Raw genomic sequence first — 23,790 nt, forward strand, 5'->3', positions numbered from 1 at the left:
TCTCCCCTCTCCTCCCTCCATCTCCCCCTGCATCTCTCCACCCTCCCTCTCCCACTCCTTTCTCCACCCTCTTTATCATCTACTATCCCTCCTTCCCTCCTCCCTCTCTACCACTCTCTTCTATCCATCCCTCTCTCCAGCCAACACCAACTTGGACGCAGAGTCGAAGCGTAGTGCGGCTTCGTCGTCGACGGCGACATCGGCCCACTTCCGGTCTCCATGGCAACAGAGCGTGAATGTGTTTGGCTCGTGGAGCAGGCCGGACTGTGTTCAGGAGCTCCATCAGGAGGCTCAGCTTAACCTGCAGAGCCTGCTGCAAGGTACAGTAACTAACCCTGGGTGTGTGTGTGTGTGTGTGTGTATGTCGGGAGTGTGTGCGTGTGTTGGGAGTCTGTGTGTGTCGGGAGTCTGTTTGTGTGGGGTGGAGGATGTAGGTTGGGGATTGAGGAGGACAAGGGGTGACAATCTCTGTTTATGTGATGAAAGATGCCGCTGCCGTGTTTTTATGTGATGGTGTGGGTTTGAGAGAGGAGGTCGATGTGAGGGGACCTTGCTGCCATCTTTATAGTAATCCATTCCGTTCTCCTCTCTGTTTATACCAAATATGCTGCTCTGTTTATACCAAATATGCCGGTTATGCGTTCCTCTCTCCCTCACTCTCGCTCTCTCTTTCCCTCACCTTCTCTCTCTGTTTCACACACTCTCTCACACCCCTTCTCTCTCTCTCTCTGCCTCTCACTCTGCCTCATGCTAACCCATGACTGCCCTTCTGTGTGATCAGCTACCCTGGTTTAGATTGGCAGCTTAGATTATGGTTGCATCCCAAATGGCACCGTATTCCCTATACAGTGCACTACTTTTGACCAGACCATAGGGTGCTATATAGGGAATAGGGTGCCATTTGGGATGCAGATTTATCTCTGTAGGTTAAGCCTTCCCTTCTTCCTTAACTGAATGAACAGATGAATGAATAACTGAATGAATGAATGAAAGAACGCTTACTGCCAATGCATCATCAGGTTGCATTTCCCTCCTTTTTCCTTCCCTCTCTTCCCCTCGCTCTCATTCTTGTTCTCTCTTCTCTCTTTCAATCTCTCTCTGTTTCATTTCCCTCTCTCCACATCTGTGTGTTGCTGACTGTACCGCATCGGTCAGAATGCAATGATGGAGATGAGGAATCCAGGTTTAGGGGGTATTTATAACACACACAGTTGAACACAGGAACGCACCAAAAGGCACATGGAGAGAGGGTTTGGATGGAGATCAGGAGTTAGGGTTTGTAAAGGCCTTGGAGAAAGGATTGGATGTGTTGGATTAGGACGGATGTGGTGGTCTGGAAGGAAGACAAGAGGGGAACATTAGGAACAACGTAAAGGTGCAGACTTGACAAGGTAGTGCCAGGTGATTATGGGAAGAATATGGGCTTAACATAAGTACAAATGTAGGAGACTGCCAGGACTAAACGTATCCAATGATCAATTAGCATTAGCTAATTTGATGGATTTTACCCCCTTTTTCTCCACAATTTCGTGATACCCAATTGCAATCTTGTCTCATCGCTGCAACTCCCCGACGGGCTCGGGAGAGGCGAAGGTCGAGTCATGCATCCTCTGAATCAAGACACGCCAAACCGCGCTTCTTAACACCCGCCCGCTTATCCCGGAAGCCAGGCGCACCAATGTGTCGGAAGAAAACACCGTTCAACTGATGACCGAAGTCAGTCTGCAGCTGCCTGGCCCGCCACAAGGAGTCGCTAGAGCGCGATGAGCCAAGTAAAGCCCCCCGGCCAAACCCTCCCCTAGCCCGGACAATTGTGGGCCACCCTATGGGACTCCCGGTCACGGCCGGTTGTGACACAGCCTGGGATTGAACCCGGATCTGTAGTGACTCCTCAAGCCCTGCGATGCAGTGCCATATACCACTGCGCAACACGGGAGGCCAAGTTCACTATATCTTGCCTGGAAATGCAGAGCTTGCACTTTCGTGACTATTTTATTAGTACCGTTGTTGCTTGACAAGTTAAGTCAAGTTCACTATTTCAACTTTTAGAACCATGTAACTACTTGACTGGTTAAATGGTCTGTTCTCATGATTAATGGTCTGTCTTCTTGGTCCTAAATTAGAACTTGGTCCTGGTGTGTCTATGTGTACAGTATCAGTCAAAGGTTTGGACACAACTACTCATTCAAGGGTTTTTCTTTATTTTTTACTATTTTCTACATTGTAGAATAATAGTGAAGATATCAAAACAACAAAATAACACATGGAATCATGGACAGTAGTAACCCAAAAAGTGTTAAACAAATTCTTCAAAGTAGCCGCCCTTTGCCTTGATGACAGCTTTGCACAATCTTGGCATTCTCTCAACCAGCTTTTCCAACAGTTTTGAAGGAGTTCCCACACATGCTGATCACTTTTTGGCTGCTTTTCCTTCACTCTGCGGTCCAACTCATCCCAAACCATCTCAATTGGGTTGAGGTCAGGTGATTGTGGAGGCCAGGTCATCTGATACAGCTCTCCATCACTCTCCTTCTTGCTTACACAGCCTGGATGTGTGTTGGGTCATTGTCCTGTTGAAAAACAAATGATAGTCCCACTGAGCGCAAACCAGAAGGGATGGCATATCGATGCTGGTTAAGTGTGCCTTGAGTTCTAAATAAATCACAGACAGTGTCACCAGCAAAGCACCCCCATACCATCACACTTCCTCCTCCATGCTTCACGTGAGAATCTCACAAAGACACGGCGGTTAGAACCAGAAATCTCAAATTTGGACTCATTAGACTAAAGTACAGATTTCCACCGGTCTAATGACCATTGCTCATGTTTCTGGGCCCAAGCAAGTCTCTTCTTAATATTGATGTCCTTTAGTAGTGTTTTTTTTTGTAACAATTTGACCATGGTCTGATTCATGCAGTCTCCTCTGAACAGTTGATGTTGAGATGTGTCTGTTAATTGAACTCTGTGAAACATTTATTTGGGCTGCCATTTCTGAGGTGCAGATAACTCCAATGAACTTATCCTCTGCAGCAGAGGTAACTTTGGGTCTTCCTTTCCTGTGGCGGTCCTCATGAGAGCCAGTTTCATCATGTTGTTTGTGACTGCACTTGAAAAAAAAAAATCCGGATTGACTAACCTTCATGTCTTTAAGTAATAATGGACTGTCATTTCTCTTTGCTTATTTGAGCTATTCTTGCCATAATTTGGACTTGGTCATTTATCAAATATCTTCTGTATACCACCCCTACCTTGTCACAACATAATTGATTGGCTCAAACACATTAAGAAGGAAACAAATTCCACAAATGAATTTTTAACAAGGCACACCTGTTAATTGAAATGCATTCCAGGTGACTACCTCATGAAGCTGGTTGAGAGAGTGCAAAGTCATCAAGGGTGGCTACTATGAAGAATCACAAATATAAAATATAAACTGCTGGAAAAGCATTCCAGGTGAAGCTGGTTGAGAGAATGCCAAGATTGTGCAAAGCTGTCATCAAGGCAAAGAGCGGCTACTTTGAAGAATTTGTTTAACATCTTTTGGGTTACTACATGATTCCATATGTCTTTTTCGTCGTTTTGATGTCTTCACTATTATTCTACAATGTAGAAAATGGTAAAAAAGAAAAACCCTTGAATGAGTAGGGTTGTCCAAACCTTTGACTGATTGTGTGTGTGTGTGTGTGTGTGTGTGTGTGTGTGTGTGCGTGTGTGTGTGTGTGTGTGTGTGTGTGTGTGTGTTAGTTTAGAAGCCTTATAGTCATTTGTCAACCAGAAATAGGTGTTGTCAGTGCAGGCCTGAGCTCTTCAGGAGCTAGATGTTAATTGTATTAGTCCCATTATACAGACAGACAATCTATTGCTATTCTCTCTGTTCAATACTGGCTATTGAACTGTTTGTAATACAAGCCTGATTGTCAACCACTATAGTGGTCCTTGTATAGGGACAACGCTAGACATAGGCTCTGTCCTAAATGGCACCCTATTCCCCATGTAGTGCACTACTTTTGACCAGAACCCTATGGGCCATGTACATAGGGAATAGGGTGTCATTTGGGACTTAAGCATAGATATTGTGAGTTTTGTGTTCAAGGCCCTGTTCGATTACTCCTTGAAGTGATCACTGATCTGACATGAGACCACTGATTGTCACTCACTTAGTTGGACCTGGAGTTGATTCCAATCTGTTAAATGGCTCCCGTTCTTACACCCCTTGACCCCTTGCTCCCTGCACCCATTCTGTCCTTGTACCTTTTCCTCATCCTCATTCCCTTGTCATTCCCTCCGTCTGATTCCTTGAAGGAATGGAAAAGTGTAAGTAATATTGCGGAGATATTACCTACATTTTTACCGCTGGTCACGTTCATGTCATCAACAAAGACCGAGGGGAAAGGAATCATTAATCTGGTCACGAAAATAGAGCACTAGCCACAACAAACTCCAAATTGACAGTCATAACTGGACAAAACCACCCATAGCCTTTCCACCAACCCCAAGGCCCTCTTAGAATAGGCTAATCATCGATTGTCAATGTTCAATCATGAGTACAAAGGAATGAGACAGGATCTGCATCCCCAATGGCACCCTATTCCCTATATAGTGCACTACATTTTACCAGGACCCAAACGGTTCCCCATAGCCCCCTAGTGCACTACATAGGGAATATGGTGCCATTGCGGACATGGACACACCGAGATGGACAGAAAAGAATGAGACCGAAGAGGGATAGACAGGCTGTACGTTATCAGACGACCTCGTTGGACTGAAAGAGGGGTATTGTTCCTCCTGTACTCCCCCATTCCTTCGCTGGGGAGATAAGAAAGGGTGACCCCATTTTTAACTGGTCCCAGTTGCTTGTCTTGTTAGGGGTGGCTGGGTCTGAGTATGAAAGGGCACACACACACACACACACACACACACACACACACACACACACACACACACACACACACACACACACACACACACACACACACAGAGATAGTGCATACAAACAGAACACACACACTTAGTGATGCATGAGAGGAGAGGGCGACTTGTCTGGACAAGGGGTTAATGATGGGAGGGAGGAGGAGGGGGACTGGCCCTAATTATCGCTGTGTGTGTGTGTGTGGGAGTGTCTAGCATACCTTCACACACCAACCAGTGCCAATAGACCCCAATAGCCCTGTCCTATTCCTTTACTATACTGTAGTGTACGCCCTACTATCAGTAACCATATGGACTAGCTATGTGTCTCTCTGCCCGCCATCCTCCTCCCTCTATCTCTGCATGCGATCCGGTGAGTTGAACTTGAGTTGCGTGACATCTAGCTAATTGGCAAATTATTCTGTGTGTGTTCTGTGTAATTCAGTTGAATGATTCCTGTTGAGTATTATTAGCGTAAAATTAAATGGAGTCGCACACTCTATATACAAGCTCCCGTTAATTTGTTGGGTAAACCGCCAACGTTTCGGCATCACCGTGCATTCTTCTGCTGGCATAACAAACAGTAGCAAGCATATCATTTCGTCCCAACTGCCTCCCTATGGGCCCTGGTCATAGTGCACTACATAGGGAATAGGGTGCCATTAGGCACCTCCAGTCACTATTTTCAACTTGTTGTATTGTTACTTTTAAGTTGGAATCCTTAGTGGTGAAACTGCCAAGTCTGTTTGCGATATTATACCAAAGACGTTACTACAATGAACACTTTTTTTCCCTTGTTGAACAGCATTGCACATCATTGCAAGTGCGATAGAGCATCGGACTGTCTACTACGATGCCTACTTTTCTCCCCTTGATGCTGGCGCTCCTCTCCACTGTTTAATAAACAAAACAAGAACAATAACAAATGAGCCTGGGGCAGCCAATAGCGCCTTTTCCCTTTAATGTAAGATCTCAGTTTTACTTGCTCTGCATTTTTTAGGGGTGGATCAGCTTAATATTGTGGGAAAGATTGTTGCTTCCATCAATGTAATTGTCTGCATCATTTCCAATCCCCCATATATTTTTTGGGGAAAATATATATATATCCATATACTGTACATACAGTACATATCCATACAAATGCATACATAAACATTCATACATATATACATACTTTTTTAAGAATATACCTGTATTATTCCCCGCAAACCCTTACCACCCCTCCCCCAACTGGAGTAAATTAATAAACAATAACACGTAGGCTTATACCTTCAGTTTATACATACTGTACAAATTTTACAGGGACAATCTATTTTACTATAGTTATATATTTTTTGTTCTTAGTCCTTCCTCTATTTCTGATGTCCATCCAGTTTGATTTCTATTTGTAACTGTGCTATTTCACAACATTTCTGAACCTCTATACATTTGACAGACCCCGTATGTTTTACATTGGTTATCTTGTTATTAGTCCCACCCTTCAGCGCCATTCAACCCCTCCCATCTGTCTCTTAACACCATCCATTTTGGATTTCTATTTTTGTCATATATTTTTCAACTGTGCTGTGATGCTTCACAAAAGTACTGAACCTTTCTATTATCATTGCTTCTACAGATTGTAAATTAAAGATACACATTTTTTTCTAAAATATTTAGAATATTATTAATTGATTGACTATGGCTTTTCAAATCACCCAGTATTGCTGTCTGCTGCGTTAGTTCTTGGCAAATGTTGCAATTCTTCAGCCACTCCTGGACCTGTGACCAAAAATGAGCTACATATGGACAGTACCAAAACAAATTATCTAATGACTCTGCCTCCTCACAGCAAAATCTGCAGAGCTGGGAAGATTGTATCCCCCATATATATATATACACTGCTCAAAAAAATAAAGCGAGCACTAAAATAACACATCCTAGATCTGAATGAATGAAATATTCTTATTAAATACTTTTTTCTTTACATAGTTGAATGTGCTGACAACAAAATCACACAAAAATTATCAATGGAAATCAAATTTATCAACCCATGGAGGTCTGGATTTGGAGTCACACTCAAAATTAAAGTGGAAAACCACACTACAGGCTGATCCAACTTTGATGTAATGTCCTTAAAACAAGTCAAAATGAGGCTAAGTAGTGTGTGTGGCCTCCATGTGCCTGTATGACCTCCCTACAACGCCTGGGCATGCTCCTGATGAGGTGGCGGATGGTCTCCTGAGGGATCTCCTCCCAGACCTGGACTAAAGCATCCGCCAACTCCTGGACAGTCTGTGGTGCAACGTGGCATTGGTGGATGGAGCGAGACATGATGTCCCAGATGTGCTCAATTGGAATCAGGTCTGGGGATCGGGCGGGCCAGTCCATAGCATCAATGACTTCCTCTTGCAGGAACTGCTGACACACTCCAGTCACATGAGGTCTAGCATTGTCTTGCATTAGGAGGAACCCAGGGCCAACCGCACCAGCATATGGTCTCACAAGGGGTCTGAAGATCTCATCTCGGTACCTAATGGCAGTCAGGCTACCTCTGGCGAGCACATGGAGGGCTGTGCGGCCCCCCAAAGAAATGCCACCCCACACCATGACTGACCCACCGCCAAACCGGTCATGCTGGAGGATGTTGCAGGCAGCAGAACGTTCTCCATGGCGTCTCCAGACTCTGTCACGTCTGTCACGTGCTCAGTGTGAACCTGCTTTCATCTGTGAAGAGCACAGGGCGCCAGTGACGAATTTGCCAATCTTGTTGTTCTCTGGCAAATGCCAAACGTCCTGCACGGTGTTGGGCTGTAAGCACAACCCCCACCTGTGGACGTCGGGCCCTCATACCACCCTCATGGAGTCTGTTTCTGACCGTTTGAGCAGACACATGCACATTTGTGGCCTGCTGGAGGTCATTTTGCAGGGTTCTGGCAGTGCTCCTCCTGCTCCTCCTTGCACAAAGGCGGAGGTAGCGGTCCTGCTGCTGGGTTGTTGCCCTCCTACAGCCTCCTCCACATCTCCTGATGTACTGGCTTGTCTCCTGGTAGCGCCTCCATGCTCTGGACACTACGCTGACAGACACAGCAAACCTTCTTGCCACAGCTCGCATTGATGTGCCATCCTGGATGAGCTGCACTACCTGAGCCACTTTTGTGGGTTGTAGACTCCGTCTCATGCTTCCACTAGAGTGAAAGCACCGCCAGCATTCAAAAGTGACCAAAACATCAGCCAGGAAGCATAGGAACTGAGAAGTGGTCTGTGGTCACCACCTGCAGAACCCCTCCTTTATTGGGGGTGTCTTGCTAATTGCCTATAATTTCCACCTGTTGTCTATTCCATTTGCACAACAGCATGTGAAATATATTGTCAATCAGTGTTGCTTCCTAAGTGGACAGTTTGATTTCACAGAAGTGTGATTGACTTGGAGTTACATTGTGTTGTTTAAGTGTTCCCTTTATTTTTTTGAGCAGTATATATATATATATATATATAACATTCTATTGGTTGCAAGAATTTTGTATAGTGATTTAAATTGGAAAATTTGAATTTTGAATCCGGCGTTGTTTTGCGTGTCAATTCATAAACCATGTGCCATGGAATGGGTACATCAAACATCTCTTCCCAACTATTTTGCAATTTATATGGCACAGCTGTCAATTTTTTGTACCTTTTTTGGTCCAAGTGAAATTGGTATATGTTTTTATTTATCACAATTTTCTTTAACCATTTATGTTCTTTAATGCAGGACCGACAGACAAGTTCCTTAATTCTTCCCCATTCCACTTACCTCTTCCTTTTCTGTGGTAATGCTGCAATTAGTTGCTTGTAATTTTGGGTAGAGCAGACATTTCCATATGTCTATGTTAGCTGCATGTGTGACGTAACTCCATGATATCATTCACTAAGGTTATACCTTTTTTTTATTTATCGAAAAAATATATTTTTAATCAATTAGTATATTTGAGTTTCACCACAATGTTGGTTGTATTATTTGTTCTGAAATTGCAACCAACTTTCTAAGGCTTGTTTTAAAAAATAGCGATATTGTGGAGATTATTACCTTTTCAAACAACCAAAAGTGAGCAGTTGTAATCTGAATAAAGGGAAAAAGGCCATTCTTGAACATGGGGTGAGACATTCCTACCAATTTACTAGAGAACCATTTTGGATTTAAGTATAACTTTTGTGTGACTGCAGCCTTTAGTGAGAGGTCTAATGCTTTAATATTTAATCATTTCTGCCCTCCGAATTCATATTCGTTATATAAATAGGCCCTTTTAATTTTTACAGGCTTGCCATTCCAAATAAAATGGAATATTTGTTGTTCATATAATTTTAAAAGCAGGTCTCTAGGTGTAGGCAAAACCATAAGCAAATAGGTAAACTGTGATATGACTAAAGAGTACATCCTGGGTGATTTTTCCACAAATAGACAAGTTTTGTGCTTTCCATTGTAGCAAGATCGTACTTGCTCTGGATTTAGCATTAGCATGTTTTAGCGTCAATCTTATAGCTTTTAATGGTTTTAATTCTCTAAGTATATTGACACATTTTTATACAGGATTTATCTCTATGTTTTTCCCAAAAGGCTCAGACTTTTCCATCTATGCAAGCTGGCACCCGTGTCTCACTGCGTCATCATTTACGCCTGAGGTACTGACCTGTTGCACCCTCTACAACCACTGTGATTATTATTTGACCCTGCTGGTGATCTATGAACGTTTGAACATCTTGAAGAACAATCCGGCCTTAAATGGCCATGAACTCTTTTAATCTCCACCCGGCACAGCCAGAAAAGGACTGGCCACCACTCAGAGCCTGGTTCCTCTCTAGGTTTCTTCCTAGGTTCCTGCCTTTCTAGGGAGTTTTTCCTAGTCACCGTGCTTCTACATCTGCATTTCTTGCTGTTTGGGGTTTTAAGCTGATGTAAAAAGGGCTTTATAAATACATGTGATTGATTGATTGATTGACACTGCTCTCACTTGGGGCCAAAGCCAGGCCACTGGTACTTTTCAGCTATCATTTGCATAACAATATCTAGCGGTGAACTCTAAAATATTCTCACAAAGCAACTGTTTTCATCATGCAGAGGTTGTTGATTCTTCTCTTCACAAGTCTTCACTGTCAGCCAGAGTTAAGGAAACACAATTTCCCTAGTATAACATAAGGGTGCATAGACTAGTGCAACACTGGTGTTACAGTCGACAAGCAGCTTACTGTAGCCCTATGGGTCCTGGTCAAAAGTAGTGCACTGTAGAGGGAATAGGGTGCCATTTGAGATGGAGTCAGTGTTAAGCTGCTCAATCATGTCTGGAGAGAGAGTTGCTGTCCTTGAATCCAACTAATTCACTTTCTTCCAAGTCTGCGTATTTAGAGACAAACATCTAATCAGTGGTGGAAAAAGTACCCAACTATCATACTTGAGCAAAAGTAAGATGCCTTAATAGAAAATGACTCAAGTCAAAGTAAAAGTCACCTAGGGAACACTTAAACAACACAATGTAACTCCAAGTCAATCACACTTCTGTGAAATCAAACTGTCCACTTAGGAAGCAACACTGATTGACAATAATTTTCACATGCTGTTGTGCAAATGGAATAGACAACAGGTGGAAATTATAGGCAATTAGCAAGACACCCCCAATAAAGGAGTGGTTCTGCAGGTGGTGACCATAGACCACTTCTCAGTTCCTATGCTTCCTGGCTGATGTTTTGGTCACTTTTGAATGCTGGCGGTGCTTTCACTCTAGTGGTAGCATGAGACGGAGTCTACAACCCACACAAGTGGCTCAGGTAATGCAGCTCATCCAGGATGGCACATCAATGCGAGCTGTGGCAGGACCGCTACCTCCGCGTGCAAGGAGGAGCAGGAGGAGCACTGCCAGAGCCCTGCAAAATGACCTCCAGCAGGCCCCAAATGTGCATGTGTCTGCTCAAACGGTCAGAAACAGACTCCATGAGTGTGGTATGAGGGCCCGACGTCCACAGGTGGGGGTTGTGCTTTACAGCCCAACACTGTGCAGGACGTTTGGCATTTGCCAGAGAACACCAAGATTGGCAAATTCGCCACTGGCGCCCTGTGCTCTTCACAGATGAAAGCAGGTTCACACTGAGCACATGTGACAGACGTGACAGAGTCTGGAGACACCGTGGAGAACATTCTGCTGCCTGCAACATCCTCCAGCATGACCGGTTTGGCGGTGGGTCAGTCATGGTGTGGGGTGGCATTTCTTTGGGGTGTCGCACAGCCCTCCATGTGCTCGCCAGAGGTAGCCTGACTGCCATTAGGTACCGAGATGAGATCCTCAGACCCCTTGTGAGACCATATGCTGGTGTGGTTGGCCCTGGGTTCCTCCTAATGCAAGACAATGCTAGACCTCATGTGGCTGGAGTGTGTCAGCAGTTCCTGCAAGAGGAAGGCATTGATGCTATGGACTGGCCTGCCCGTTCCCCAGACCTGAATCCAATTGAGCACATCTGGGACATCATGTCTCGCTCCATCCACCAACGCCACGTTGCACCACAGACTGTCCAGGAGTTGGCGAATGCTTTAGTCCAGGTCTGGGAGGAGATCCCTCAGGAGACCATCCACCACCTCATCAGGAGCATGCCCAGGCGTTGTAGGGAGGTCATACAGGCACGTGGAGGCCACACACACTACTGAGCCTCATTTTGACTTGTTTTAAGAACATTACATCAAAGTTGGATCAGCCTGTAGTGTGGTTTTCAACTTTAATTTTGAGTGTGTCTCTGAGTGTGTGTTCCCTTTATTTTTTTGAGCAGTCTACTTAAGGATCAAAAGTAAAAGTATAATTCATTTCAAATTCCTTATGTTAAGCAAACCAGATGGCACCATTTACTTGTTTTTTTTAAGTTACGGAAAGCCATGGGCACACTCCAACATTCAGACATAATTTACAAACAAAGCATGCGTGTTTAGTGAGTCTGCCAGATCACCAGGGACCAGGGATGTTTGGTTGATAAGGGCATGAATTTGACTATTTTCCTGTCCTGCTAAGCATTCAAAACGTAACGAGTACTTTTGGGTGTCAAGGAAAATTAATGGAGTTGAAAGTACAATATTTTGTTAAGGAATGTAGTGATGTAAAAGTTGTCAAAAATAGAAATTGTAAAGTACAGATACCCCAAAAAATAGCTTAAGTAGTACTTTTAAAGTAGTTTTACTTAAGTACTTTACACCATTGCATCTAATTGAGATGAACTTATTTTTAAATATATTTTTCAAAAGACATATATATATTATCTGGCATATAATACTCACCTATAGTTAACTGCGCTCCTTGCAATACCATCATTATATAAAAACTCTTATTCTGTTATTTCTATATCATGATTAATTAATTCCTACATTTACAGTGGCATACTTGTCTGTACCTTTTTGCTGCTTTTGTCAACTCACATTAAGAGCAGCCTTGGATGAGAAGAGGCACTCTTTTGTGTTTTGTGATGTTGAAAGACTGAGACTGCAGTCTGATAGATGAGGACAGCTTCTTCTACTCCCAATAACTAGACTAATACATTAAAGAATCACTGGCATAGATTTTGGTTTTTGATTTTTGCACCACAAAGCAGATTTATTGTAGCCTGATCCCAGATCTGTTTGTACTCTTGCCAAATCAATTGCTCATTGTCAAGCCAAATATTTTTTGCCATGCAATCAGAAGCCCCTTTATTTGCCAATTACATTTACACACACATACCCAGAATTTGCCTTGGTGAGAAGGTGACAAGGAATTGACATCGTAACATTTTGTATTTGTATTTCTTATGGATCCCCATTAGCTGCAGCCATGGCAAAATTAAGGCAGTTATACAATATTAAATACATTACAATACATTCATTACAGAATTCTCAACACACTAAATGTGTGCCCTCAGGCCCATACTCTATTACCACATATCTACAACATAAACAGACCGGCACTCAGGCTAGATTTGAGAAACGAGTGTAATGGCGCAGGTGGAGATGGCTGCTCCTAACCAATTGTGCTATTTTGTGTGTTTTTTTCACATTATTTGTAACTTATTTTGTACATCATATTTCTGCCACCGTCTCTTATGATTGAAAAGAGCTTCTGGATATCAGAACAGAGATAACTCACCTCGAACTGGACAAATATTGTTTTATTTTACGAGTCGGACGCGAAGGATTTACTCTGTATACCCGACCAGGCCCAAATCCCTGTCATTCACGTGAAGAGAAGACGCAGATACAGGGGACGTAGGTCTGGGTGCCTTGTGAGAATTTGTTGGCGAGTGTGTAACCCGCCTCTACCATCTGTCCTATTGGCCAACGTGCATCATTGGAGAATAAACTGGATTCTACCAATGGGACATTAAAAACTGTAATATCTTATGTTTCACTGAGTCGTGGCTGAATGACGACATAGATAATATACAGTTGGCTGGTTTTTCTGTGCATTGGCAAGACAGATCAGCTGCCTCTGGTAAGACAAGGGATGGCGGTCTGTGTCTATTTGTCAATAACAGCTGGTGCACTAAATCAAATATTAAGGAAGTTTCAAGGTTTTGCTCACCTTAGGTAGAGCATCTTATCATAAGCTGTAGACCACACTATTTACCAAGAGAGTTTTCATCTGTATTTTTTGTAGCTGTCTATTTACCACCACAAACCGATGCTCAACCGCACTCAACGAGTTGTATAAAGCCATAAGCAATCAGGAAAATGCTCATCCAGAGGCGGCGCTCCTAGTGGCCGGGGGACTTTAATGCATGGAAACTTAAATTAGTTTTACCTAATTTCTACCAGTGTGTAAAAAGAGAAGAAAACATTTTCTAGTCCACATTTACTCCACACGCAGAGACGCATGAAAAGCTCTCCCTCGCCATGCATTTGGCAAGTCTGACCATAATTCTATCCTTCTGATTCCAGCTTACAAGCAATAGCTAAAGTAGGAATTACCAGTGACTCGGTCAATACGGAAGTGGTCGGATGACGCAAATGCTAAGCTACAGGACTGTTTTGCTAGCACAGACTAGAAATATGTTCAGGGACTCATCCGATGGCATTGAGGAGTATACCACATCAGTCAGCAGCTTCATCAATAAGTGCATCGATGACGTTGTCCCCACAGTGAAAGTACGTACATACCCCAACCAGAAGCCATGGATTACAGGCAACATCGGCACTGAGCTAAAGGGTAGAGCTGCCACTTTCAAGGAGCGGGACTCTAACCTGTACGTTTATAAGAAATCCTGATATGCCCTCAGACGAACCATCAAACAAATACAGGACTAAGATTGAATCCTACTACACTGTCTTTGATGCTTGTCGGATGTGGCAGAGCTTGCAAACTATTACGGAAGCCCAGGCGCAAGCTGCCCAGTGACACAAGCCTACCAGACAAACTAAATTACTTCTATGCGCGCTTCAAGGCAAGCAACACTGAAGCATGCCTGAGAGCACCAGCTGTGTGATCACCCTCACCGTAGCTAACGTGAGTAAGACCTTTAAACAGGTCAACAGACAGTTTACCAGGAAGTAAACACCGAGCATGCATTGACCAACTGGCAAGTGTCTTCACTGACATTTTCAACCTGTCCCTGGCCGAGCCTGTAATACCTACATGTTTCAAGCAGACCACCATAGTGGATGCTACTGACCCATAGCACTCATGTCTGTAGCCATGAAGTGGTTTGAAAGGCTGATCATGGCTCACATCAACACTATCATCCCAGAAACCCTAGACCCACTCCAATTTGCATACCGCCCCAACAGATCCACAGATGGCGTATTCTCTATTGCACTCAACACTGCCCTTTCCCACCTGAACAAAAGGAACACCTATGTGAGAATGCTATTCACTGCCTACAGCTCAGCGTTCAACACCATAGTACCCTCAAAGCTCATCACTAAGCTAAGGACCCTGGGACTAAACACCTCCCTCTGCAATTGTATCCTGGACATCCTGACGGGCCACACCCAGGTGCTAAGAGTAGGCAACAACACATCTGCCACACTGATCCTCAACATGGGGGTCCCTCAGGGGTGTGTGCTTAGTCCCCCCCTGTACTCCCTGTTCACCCATGACAGCGTGGCCAAGCACAACTCCACCGCCATCATTAAGTTTGCAGATGACACAACGGTGTCCTCGGTGATCAGGTCTACCACCGACAACGATGAGACAGCCTATAGGGATGAGGTCAGAGACCTGGAAGTGCGGTACCAGGACAACAACCTCTCCCTCAACGTGATCAAAACAAAGGAGATGATCGTGGACTACAGGAAACGCCCAAGCACATTCCATTTCTCATTGACGGGGCTGTAGTGAAGCAGGTTGAGAGCTTCAAGTTCCTTGGTGTCCACTTCACCAACAAACTATCATGGTCCAAACACACCAAGACACACCACGACAACGCCTATTCCCCCTCAGGAGACTGAAAAGCTTTGGCATGGGTCCTCAGATCCTCAACAGCTGCACCATCAAGAGCACTGGTTCCATCACTGCCTGGTATGGCAACTGCTCAGCCTCCGATCGCAAGGTGCTACAGAGGGTAGTGTGTACTAGAGGTCGACCAATTAATCAGAATTGCCGATTAAATAGGGCCGATTTCAAGTTTTCATAACAATCGTAAATCGGAATTTTTGAACACCGATTTGACTGTTTGTTTAATATACACTGATCTGAATGAATGAAATATTCTTATTAAATACTTTTTTCTTTATATAGTTGAATGTGCTGACAACAAAATCACACAAAAATGATCAATGGAAATCAAATTTATCAACCCATGGAGGTCTGGATTTGGAGTCACACTCAAAATTAAAGTGGAAAACCACACTACAGGCTGATCCAACTTTGATGCAATGTCCTTAAAACAAGTAAAAATGAGGCTCAGTAGTGTGTGTGGCCTCCACGTGCCTGTATGACCTCCCTACAATGCCTGGGCATGCTCCTGATGAGGTGGCGGATGGTCTCCTGAGGGATCTCCTCCCAGACCTGGACTAAAGCATCCGCCAACTGCTGGACAGTCTGTGGTGCAACTGCACATGGTTGATGATATTACTAGTTTATCTAGCGTGTCGTGCGTTGCACATAATCGATGCGGTGGGCATTCACGAAAAAGGACTGTCGTTGCTCCAACGTGTACCTAACCATAAACATCAATGCCTTTCTTAAAATCAATACACAAGTATATATTTTTAAACCTGCATATTTAGTTAATATTGCCTGCTAACATAAATTTATTTTAACGAGGTAAATTGTGTCACTTCTCTTGCAACAGAGTCAGGGTATATGCAGCAGTTTGGGCCGCCTGGCTCGTGGCGAACTGTGTGACTATTTTTCCTAACAAAGACAGCCAACTTCACCAAATGGTGGATGATTTACCAAAAGCGCAATTTGCAAAAAAAGCACAATCGTTGCACGAATGTACCTAACCATAAACACCAATGCCTTTCTTAAAATCAATACACAGAAGTATATATTTTTAAACCTGCATATTTAGCTAAAAGAAATCCAGGTTAGCAGGCAATATTAACCAGTTGAAATTGTGTCACTTCTCTTGCGTTCATTGCACGAGGGGTCAAGGTATATGCAACAGTTTGGGCCGCCTGGCGCGTTGTGAACTAATTTGCCAGAATTTTACGTAATTATGGCATAACATAGAAGGTTGTGCAATGTAACAGCAGTATTTAGATTTAGGCATGCCACCCGTGAAATACGTTAAAATACATAACGGTTCCGTATTTCGACCATATTAATGACCTAAGGCTCGTTTTTCTGTGTGTTATTAAGTCTAGGATTTGATATTTGATAGAGCAGTCTGACTGAGCGGTGGTAGGCGGCAGCAGGCTCGTAAGCATTCATTCAAACAGCACTTTCGTGCGTTTGCCAGCAGCTCTTCACTGTGCTTCAAGCATTGAGCTGTTTATGACTTCAAGCTTATCAACTCCCGAGATTAGGCTGGTGTAACCGATGTGAATCTGCTAGCTAGTTAGCGGGGTGCGAGTTAATAGCGTTTCAAACCGTCACACACTCTGAGACCTGGAGTAGTTGTTCCCCTTTCTCTGCAAGGGCCACGGATTTTGTGGAGCGATGGGTAACGATGCTTCGAGGGTGGCTGTTGTCGATGTGTTCCTGGTTCGAGCCCAGGAAGGGGCGAGGTGAGGGACGGAAGCTATACAGTTACACTGGCAATACTAAAGTGCCTATAAGAACATCCAATAGTCAAAGGTATATGAAATACAAATGGTATAGAGAGAAATAGTCCTATAAATACTATATTAACTACAACCTAAAACCTCTTACCTTGGAATATTGAAGTCTCATGTTAAAAGGAACCACCAGCTTTCATATGTTCTCATGTTCTGAGCAAGGAACTTAAATGGTAGCTTTTTTACATGGCACATATTGCACTTTTACTTTCTTCTCCAACTCTTTGTTTTTGCATTATTTAAACCAAATTGAACATGTTTATTTGAGGCTAAATTGATTTTTATTGATGTATTATATTAAGTTAAAATAAGTGTTCATTCAGTATTGTTGTAATTGTCATTATTACAAATTAATTTAAAAAATCGTCAGATTAATCGGTATCGGCTTTTTTTGGTCCTCCAATAATTGGTATCGGTATCGGCGTTGAAAAATCATAATCGATCGACCTTTAGTGTGTACAGCCCAGAAAATCACTGGGGCCAAGCTCCCTGCCATCCAGGATCTATATACCAGGCAGTGTCAGAGGAAGGCGCGACTCGAGCTGGCAGCATTCTGGATCATTGCTACTCTAACTTCCGCGACACATACAAAGCCCTCCCCCGCCCTCCTGTTGCTCCCTGCCTATAGACAGAGACTAAAACAGGAAACGTCCGTGCTCAGGTCTGTTCAACGCTGGTCCGACGCTGACTCGGTGAGCGAGTTTATTAGCAAGTGTATCGGTGATGTTGTACCCACGGTGACTATTAAAACCTTCCCTAACCAGAAACGGTGGATTGATGGCAGCATTCGCGCAAAACTGAAAGTGCAAACCACTGCTTTTAAGCATGGCAAGGCGACCGGAAACATGACCGAATACAAACAGTGTAGCTATTCCCTCCACAAGTCAATCAAACAAGCTAAGCGTCAGTATAGAGACAAAGTAGAGTTGCAATTCAACTGCTCAAACACGAGACGTATGTGGCAGGGTCTACAGTCAATCACGGATCACAAAAAGAAAACCAGACCTGTCGAGGACACCGACGTCTTGTTCCCAGACAAATTAAACAACTTCTTTGCTCGCTTTGAGGACAATACAGTGCCACTGTCATGGTCCGCTACCAAAACCTGTGGGCTCTCCTTCACCATGGCCAACGTGAGTAAAACATTTAAATGTGTTAACCCTCGCAAGGCTCCCAGATGGTATACCTAGCCGCGTCGTCAGAGCATGCACACAATCCCTATCCAAGTTTGCTGTGCCCACATGCTTCAAGAGGGCCACCATTGTTCCTGTTCCCAAGAAAGCTAAGGTAACTAAGCTAAACAACTATCGCCCCGTAGCACTCACTTCTGTCATCATGAAGTGCTTTGAGAGACTAGACAAGGATCATATCACTTCCTCCCTATCTGATACCCTAGACCCACTCCAATTTGCTTACCGCCCCAATAGGCCCACAAACGGCGCAATCTCAATCACACTGCATACTGTCCTATCCCATCTGGACAAGAGGAATACCTATGTAGGAATGCTGTTCATCGACTACAGCTCAGCATTTAACACCATAGTACCCTCCAAACCCAGGGTCTCAACCCCGTCCTGTGCAACTGGGTCCTGGACTTTCTGACGGGCAGCCCCCAGGTGGTGAGAGTAGGAAACAACATCTCCACCCCGCTGGTCCTCGACACTGGGGCCCCACAAGGGTGCGTTCTCAGCCCTCTCCTGTACTCCCCATTCACTCATGACTGTGTGGCTATGCACACCTCCAACTCAATCAAGTTTGCAGACGACACTACAGTGGTAGGCTTGATTACCAACAACGATCCACATCGACGGGACAGTAGTGGAGAAGGTGGAATGTTTTAAGTTCCTCGGTGTACACATCACGGACAAACTGAAATGGTCCACCCACACAGACAGCGTGGTGAACAAGGCGCAACAGCGCCTCTTCAACCTCAAGAGGCTGAAGAAATGTGGCTTGTCACCGAAAACACTCACAAACTTTTACAGATGCACAATTGAGAGCGTCCTGTCGGGCTGTATCACAGCCTGGTACGGCAACTGCTCCGCCCACAACCTTAAGGCTCTCCAGAGGGTAGTGCAGTCTGCATAACGCATCACCGGGGGCAAACTACCTGCCAAGTCTAGGTCCAAAAGGCTTCTGAACAGCTTCTACCCCCCAAGCCATATGACTGCTGAACAGCTAATCAAATGGCTACCCAGGATTGACCGGTACCCCCTGTATATAGCCTCTTTATTATTATTTCATTGTTGATCTTTTATTTTTTACTTTATCTAGTAAATATTTTTTCTTAACTCTTATTTTTCTTAAAACTGCATTGTTGGTTAAGGGCTTGTAAGTAAGCATTTCATGGCCAGGTCGACACCTGTGTATTCGGCGCATGTGACAAATAACATTTGATTTGGTTTCATGACATTGCAGCACATACAGCCAAAAACAAGTGAAGTGACGCAAATCGAGAAAGTCATAAATACCTTTTTCACTTATACTCTCATTCATTCCACAGTCACTGTAAGGTTCACCTGGTATAGTCCGAAGTTAACTGGGGATGTTACATTTGATGTTAGATGGCCAAGTTGCCAGATCTGTGTTGCTATAGCCACACCAGAACCAGACCTGGCAACCACAGGCTCCCAGTAAGTTGGTTAACTATAATCAGTGGGCAGGTCTTCCCTCTTCTGTTAAGGGGGTTTTGCTGGGGGCCGTTGTTGATTTGAAGTGGTATTCCATTATCTCCAGGCGACTGGCGTTGCTAGGCAACCCTACACCAGGAGGAAGGCATCCATAATGTCCCAGAGTGCAAGTTCAATCAACCCCCCCCCCCCCCCGTGTCAGAAGGAGTTTGGGTGTGGGACAGGGCTTGGGGTTGCATGTGTGTGTGTGTGTGTGGGGGGGGGGGGGGGGGATATGGGGCTGCTGGGGTGAGTGGAGGTTTAGTGGAGTGGAGGAGTGTGTTTTGGGGGAAATGAATGGCTAGGGGGTTGTGTTTGGTGAGTTTTAAGGGGGGGAGGTGGGTTGTGGAATGGTAATCAGTATGTTTACAATGGCCTGAGGTGGAGTCCTGCAGCTTCTAGAGAAACGGGAGGAAAGAGGAGGACAGAGAGAGAAGCAGGGGAAGACGGTGAGGAAGCAACAAGGGACAAGAAAGAAAGAAAGACAGCAGGTGGAGCGCAACATTCCCAAAGAAAGTGTGAGAAAAATAGAGGGAAACGGGAGAGTAGTGAATCAGTGAGTGCTAAAGAATCATTGCAAGAGGTGGGCTCCACATTTTGTTCTCGTGTCCACTCCTCCAAGCCTCCACTTAACATGTGGCTAACTAGTGTTCTGCTCCGGACAGACTTCAAGAAGCAGCCAATGGGATGGATGTTCTGCAACTTGACTAAGTCTGAGGTTCTGTGTGTTGTATGTGTGTGTGTTTATGTGCGTGCCCATATCTGTTGCTGTGTGTGTGCGTGCATGTGTGTACCTGTCTCTCTCTGTGTGTGTGTGGTGTGTGTGTGTGTATCTGTGTGTGTATGTGTGTGTGTGTGTGTGTGTGTGTGTGTGTGTGTGTGTGTGTGTGTGTGTGTGTGTGTGTGTGTGTGTGTTTGTGTGTCTGGTACGATGTGTGTCTGACACCACACGTTTGTGTATGCGTTTCTACCAGACTTTGAAGAGCAGCTGTATGACACCAAGCTAACAGGCCAGACGTTCCGCCACCCAACAGCTTCCTCCCAGAGTTCTGACGACACGTCCACCACCCTCAGTCGCTCCCCTGTCTCCCTCAACAACAAGAGACCTGAATTCATCTTCCTGGTAAATATTAACACCTTCATTTGGTTTAACTTGTACTTTAATTGACCTTTTCTGACCTGTATTTCGTTCTTGTACAAGTTGTAGTTATTGCACAAATGTTCTACAGCTGATTTTTAGGTGCTGGTGACTATGTGTCTGGATATGCTAGCATATTGTTTGATAATGGAAAAACATTTTTTCCCTTGCTACGATTTGAAGTTGACAGCTTGATTTCAAACAGAAAATTAGAGTTGTCAATCGGAAAAGTCCCAACACAAATATTCTCCAGTCTAGGAATCTAAGTGTACCTCCTTCCTTCCTGTCACCTCTCCTCCATCACCTATACCCTCTCCTCCCTCCTCCTCTTCAGCCGGCGTCTAAGGGGCAGGTGTGTGAGGAGGATGAGACCTCCTCAGTAAGTATCAGTAGGGGTACAGACCCGTCCCCCTCTCCTTCCCCATCCCCCTGTGGGTCAGATCGCCCTCTAGTGGGGTGGAGCAGCACCTCCCTGGGACCCCCCGTGGCCGAGAAACCTCGTTGGCACCTGGGACGACGCACCCCCGCTCACCTGCTATCCCTCGACATCACAGGTGGGTAGTGTGTGTGTGCGGGTGTGTGCTTGTGTTTTTCATTTTATTTGATTTAAAATGTACCTTTATTTAACTACTTTTATTTAAGCTACCTTTGGGGCAATGGTGAGATGATGAGAGAGAGAGAGAGAGGGTGCAGAAGAAAGCACACATGGATACAGTGCATCTAAGTGGAAATCAGGTTCCCATCTAAAATACACAACACACCTAACCTTACCAAGCTAGTCTCAACACACCTAACCTTACCAACACACCTAACCTTACCAACACACCTAACCGTACCAACACACCTAGGCTTACCAAGCTAGTCTCAACACACCTAACCTTACCAACACACCTAACCTTACCAAGCTAGTCTCAACACACCTAACCTTACCAACACACCTAACCTTACCAACACACCTAACCTTACCAACACACCTAACCTTACCAACACACCTAGGCTTACCAACACACCTAACCTTACCAACACACCTAACCTTAACAACACACCTAACCTTACCACCACACCTAACCTTACCAAGCTAGTCTCAACACACCTAACCTTACCAACACACCTAACCTTACCAACACACCTAACCTTACCAACACACCTAACCTTGCCAAGCTAGTCTCAACACACCTAACCTTACCAACACACCTAACCTTACCAACACACCTACCTTACCAAGCTAGTCTCAACACACCTAACCTTACCAACACACCTAACCTTACCAACACACCTAACCTTACCAACACACCTAACCTTGCCAACACACCTAACCTTACCAAGCTAGTCTCAACACACCTAACCTTACCAACACACCTACCCTTACCAACACACCTAACCTTACCAACACACCTAGGCTTACCAAGCTAGTCTCAACACACCTAACCTTGCCAACACACCTAACCTTACCAACACACCTAACCTTACCAAGCTAGTCTCAACACACCTAACCTTACCAACACACCTAACCTTAACAAGCTAGTCTCAACACACCTAACCTTACCAACACACCTTACCAACACACCTAATCTTACCAACACACCTAGGCTTACCAACACACCTAAACTTACCAACACACCTTAACTTACCAAGCTAGTCTCAACACACCTAACCTTACCAACACACCTAACCTTACCAAGCTAGTCTCAACACACCTAACCTTACCAACACACCTAACCTTACCAACACACCTAACCTTACCAAGCTATTCTCAACACACCTAACCTTACCAACACACCTAACCTTACCAACACACCTAACCTTACCAACACACCTAACCTTACCAAGCTAGTCTCAACACACCTAACCTTACCAACACACCTAACCTTACCAACACACCTAGACTTACCAACACACCTAACCTTACCAACAAACCTAACCTTAACAACACACCTAACCTTACCACCACACCTAACCTTACCAAGCTAGTCTCAACACACCTAACCTTACCAACACACCTAACCTTACCAACACACCTAACCTTACCAAGCTAGTCTCAACACACCTAACCTTACCAACACACCTAACCTTACCAAGCTAGTCTCAACACACCTAACCTTACCAACACACCTAACCTTGCCAACACACCTAACCTTACCAAGCTAGTCTCAACACACCTAACCTTACCAACACACCTAACCTTACCAACACACCTAACCTTACCAACACACCTAACCTTACCAAGCTAGTCTCAACACACCTAACTTTACCAACACACCTAACCTTACCAACACACCTAACCTTACCAACACACCTAGGCTTACCAAGCTAGTCTCAACACACCTAACCTTACCAACACAACTAGGCTTACCAAGCTAGTCTCAACACACCTAACCTTACCAACACATCTAACCTTACCAACACACCTAACCTTACCAAGCTAGTCTCAACACACCTAACCTTACCAACACACCTAACCTTACCAAGCTAGTCTCAACACACCTAACCTTACCAACACACCTAACCTTACCAACACACCTAACCTTACCAAGCTATTCTCAACACACCTAACCTTACCAACACACCTAACCTTACCAACACACCTAACCTTACCAAGCTAGTCTCAACACACCTAACCTTACCAACACACCTAACCTTTCCAACACACCTACCCTTACCAACACACCTAACCTTACCAACACACCTAACCTTACCAAGCTAGTCTCAACACACCTAACCTTACCAACACACCTAACCTTACCAACACACCTAACCCTACCAAGCTAGTCTCAACACACCTAACCTTACCAACATACCTAACCTTACCAACACACCTAACCTTACCAACACACCTAACCCTACCAACACACTTAACCTTACCAAGATAGTCTCAACACACCTAACCATACCAA

General features: G+C 44.5%; 1 protein-coding gene across 3 annotated transcripts in view; it reads left to right on the plus strand.

Moving 5' to 3' along the window:
* The window catches only part of nhsl2 (NHS-like 2), a 149,725-nt gene that overhangs the window by 112,867 nt on the left and 13,068 nt on the right, over positions 1-23,790 (plus strand). For all 3 annotated transcript variants that reach the window (XM_036957749.2, XM_090214411.1, XM_036957751.2), the window contains exons 2-4: positions 141-320; positions 20,733-20,881; positions 21,231-21,450. In XM_036957749.2, the coding sequence (XP_036813644.2) occupies positions 141-320; positions 20,733-20,881; positions 21,231-21,450 (549 nt within the window). The remainder of the gene's footprint in view (positions 1-140; positions 321-20,732; positions 20,882-21,230; positions 21,451-23,790) is intronic.

Source organism: Oncorhynchus mykiss, chromosome 21 (genome assembly GCF_057628025.1).
Source record: "Oncorhynchus mykiss isolate SJ-2025 chromosome 21, ASM5762802v1, whole genome shotgun sequence".
NCBI classification, from domain to species: Eukaryota; Metazoa; Chordata; class Actinopteri; order Salmoniformes; family Salmonidae; genus Oncorhynchus; species Oncorhynchus mykiss.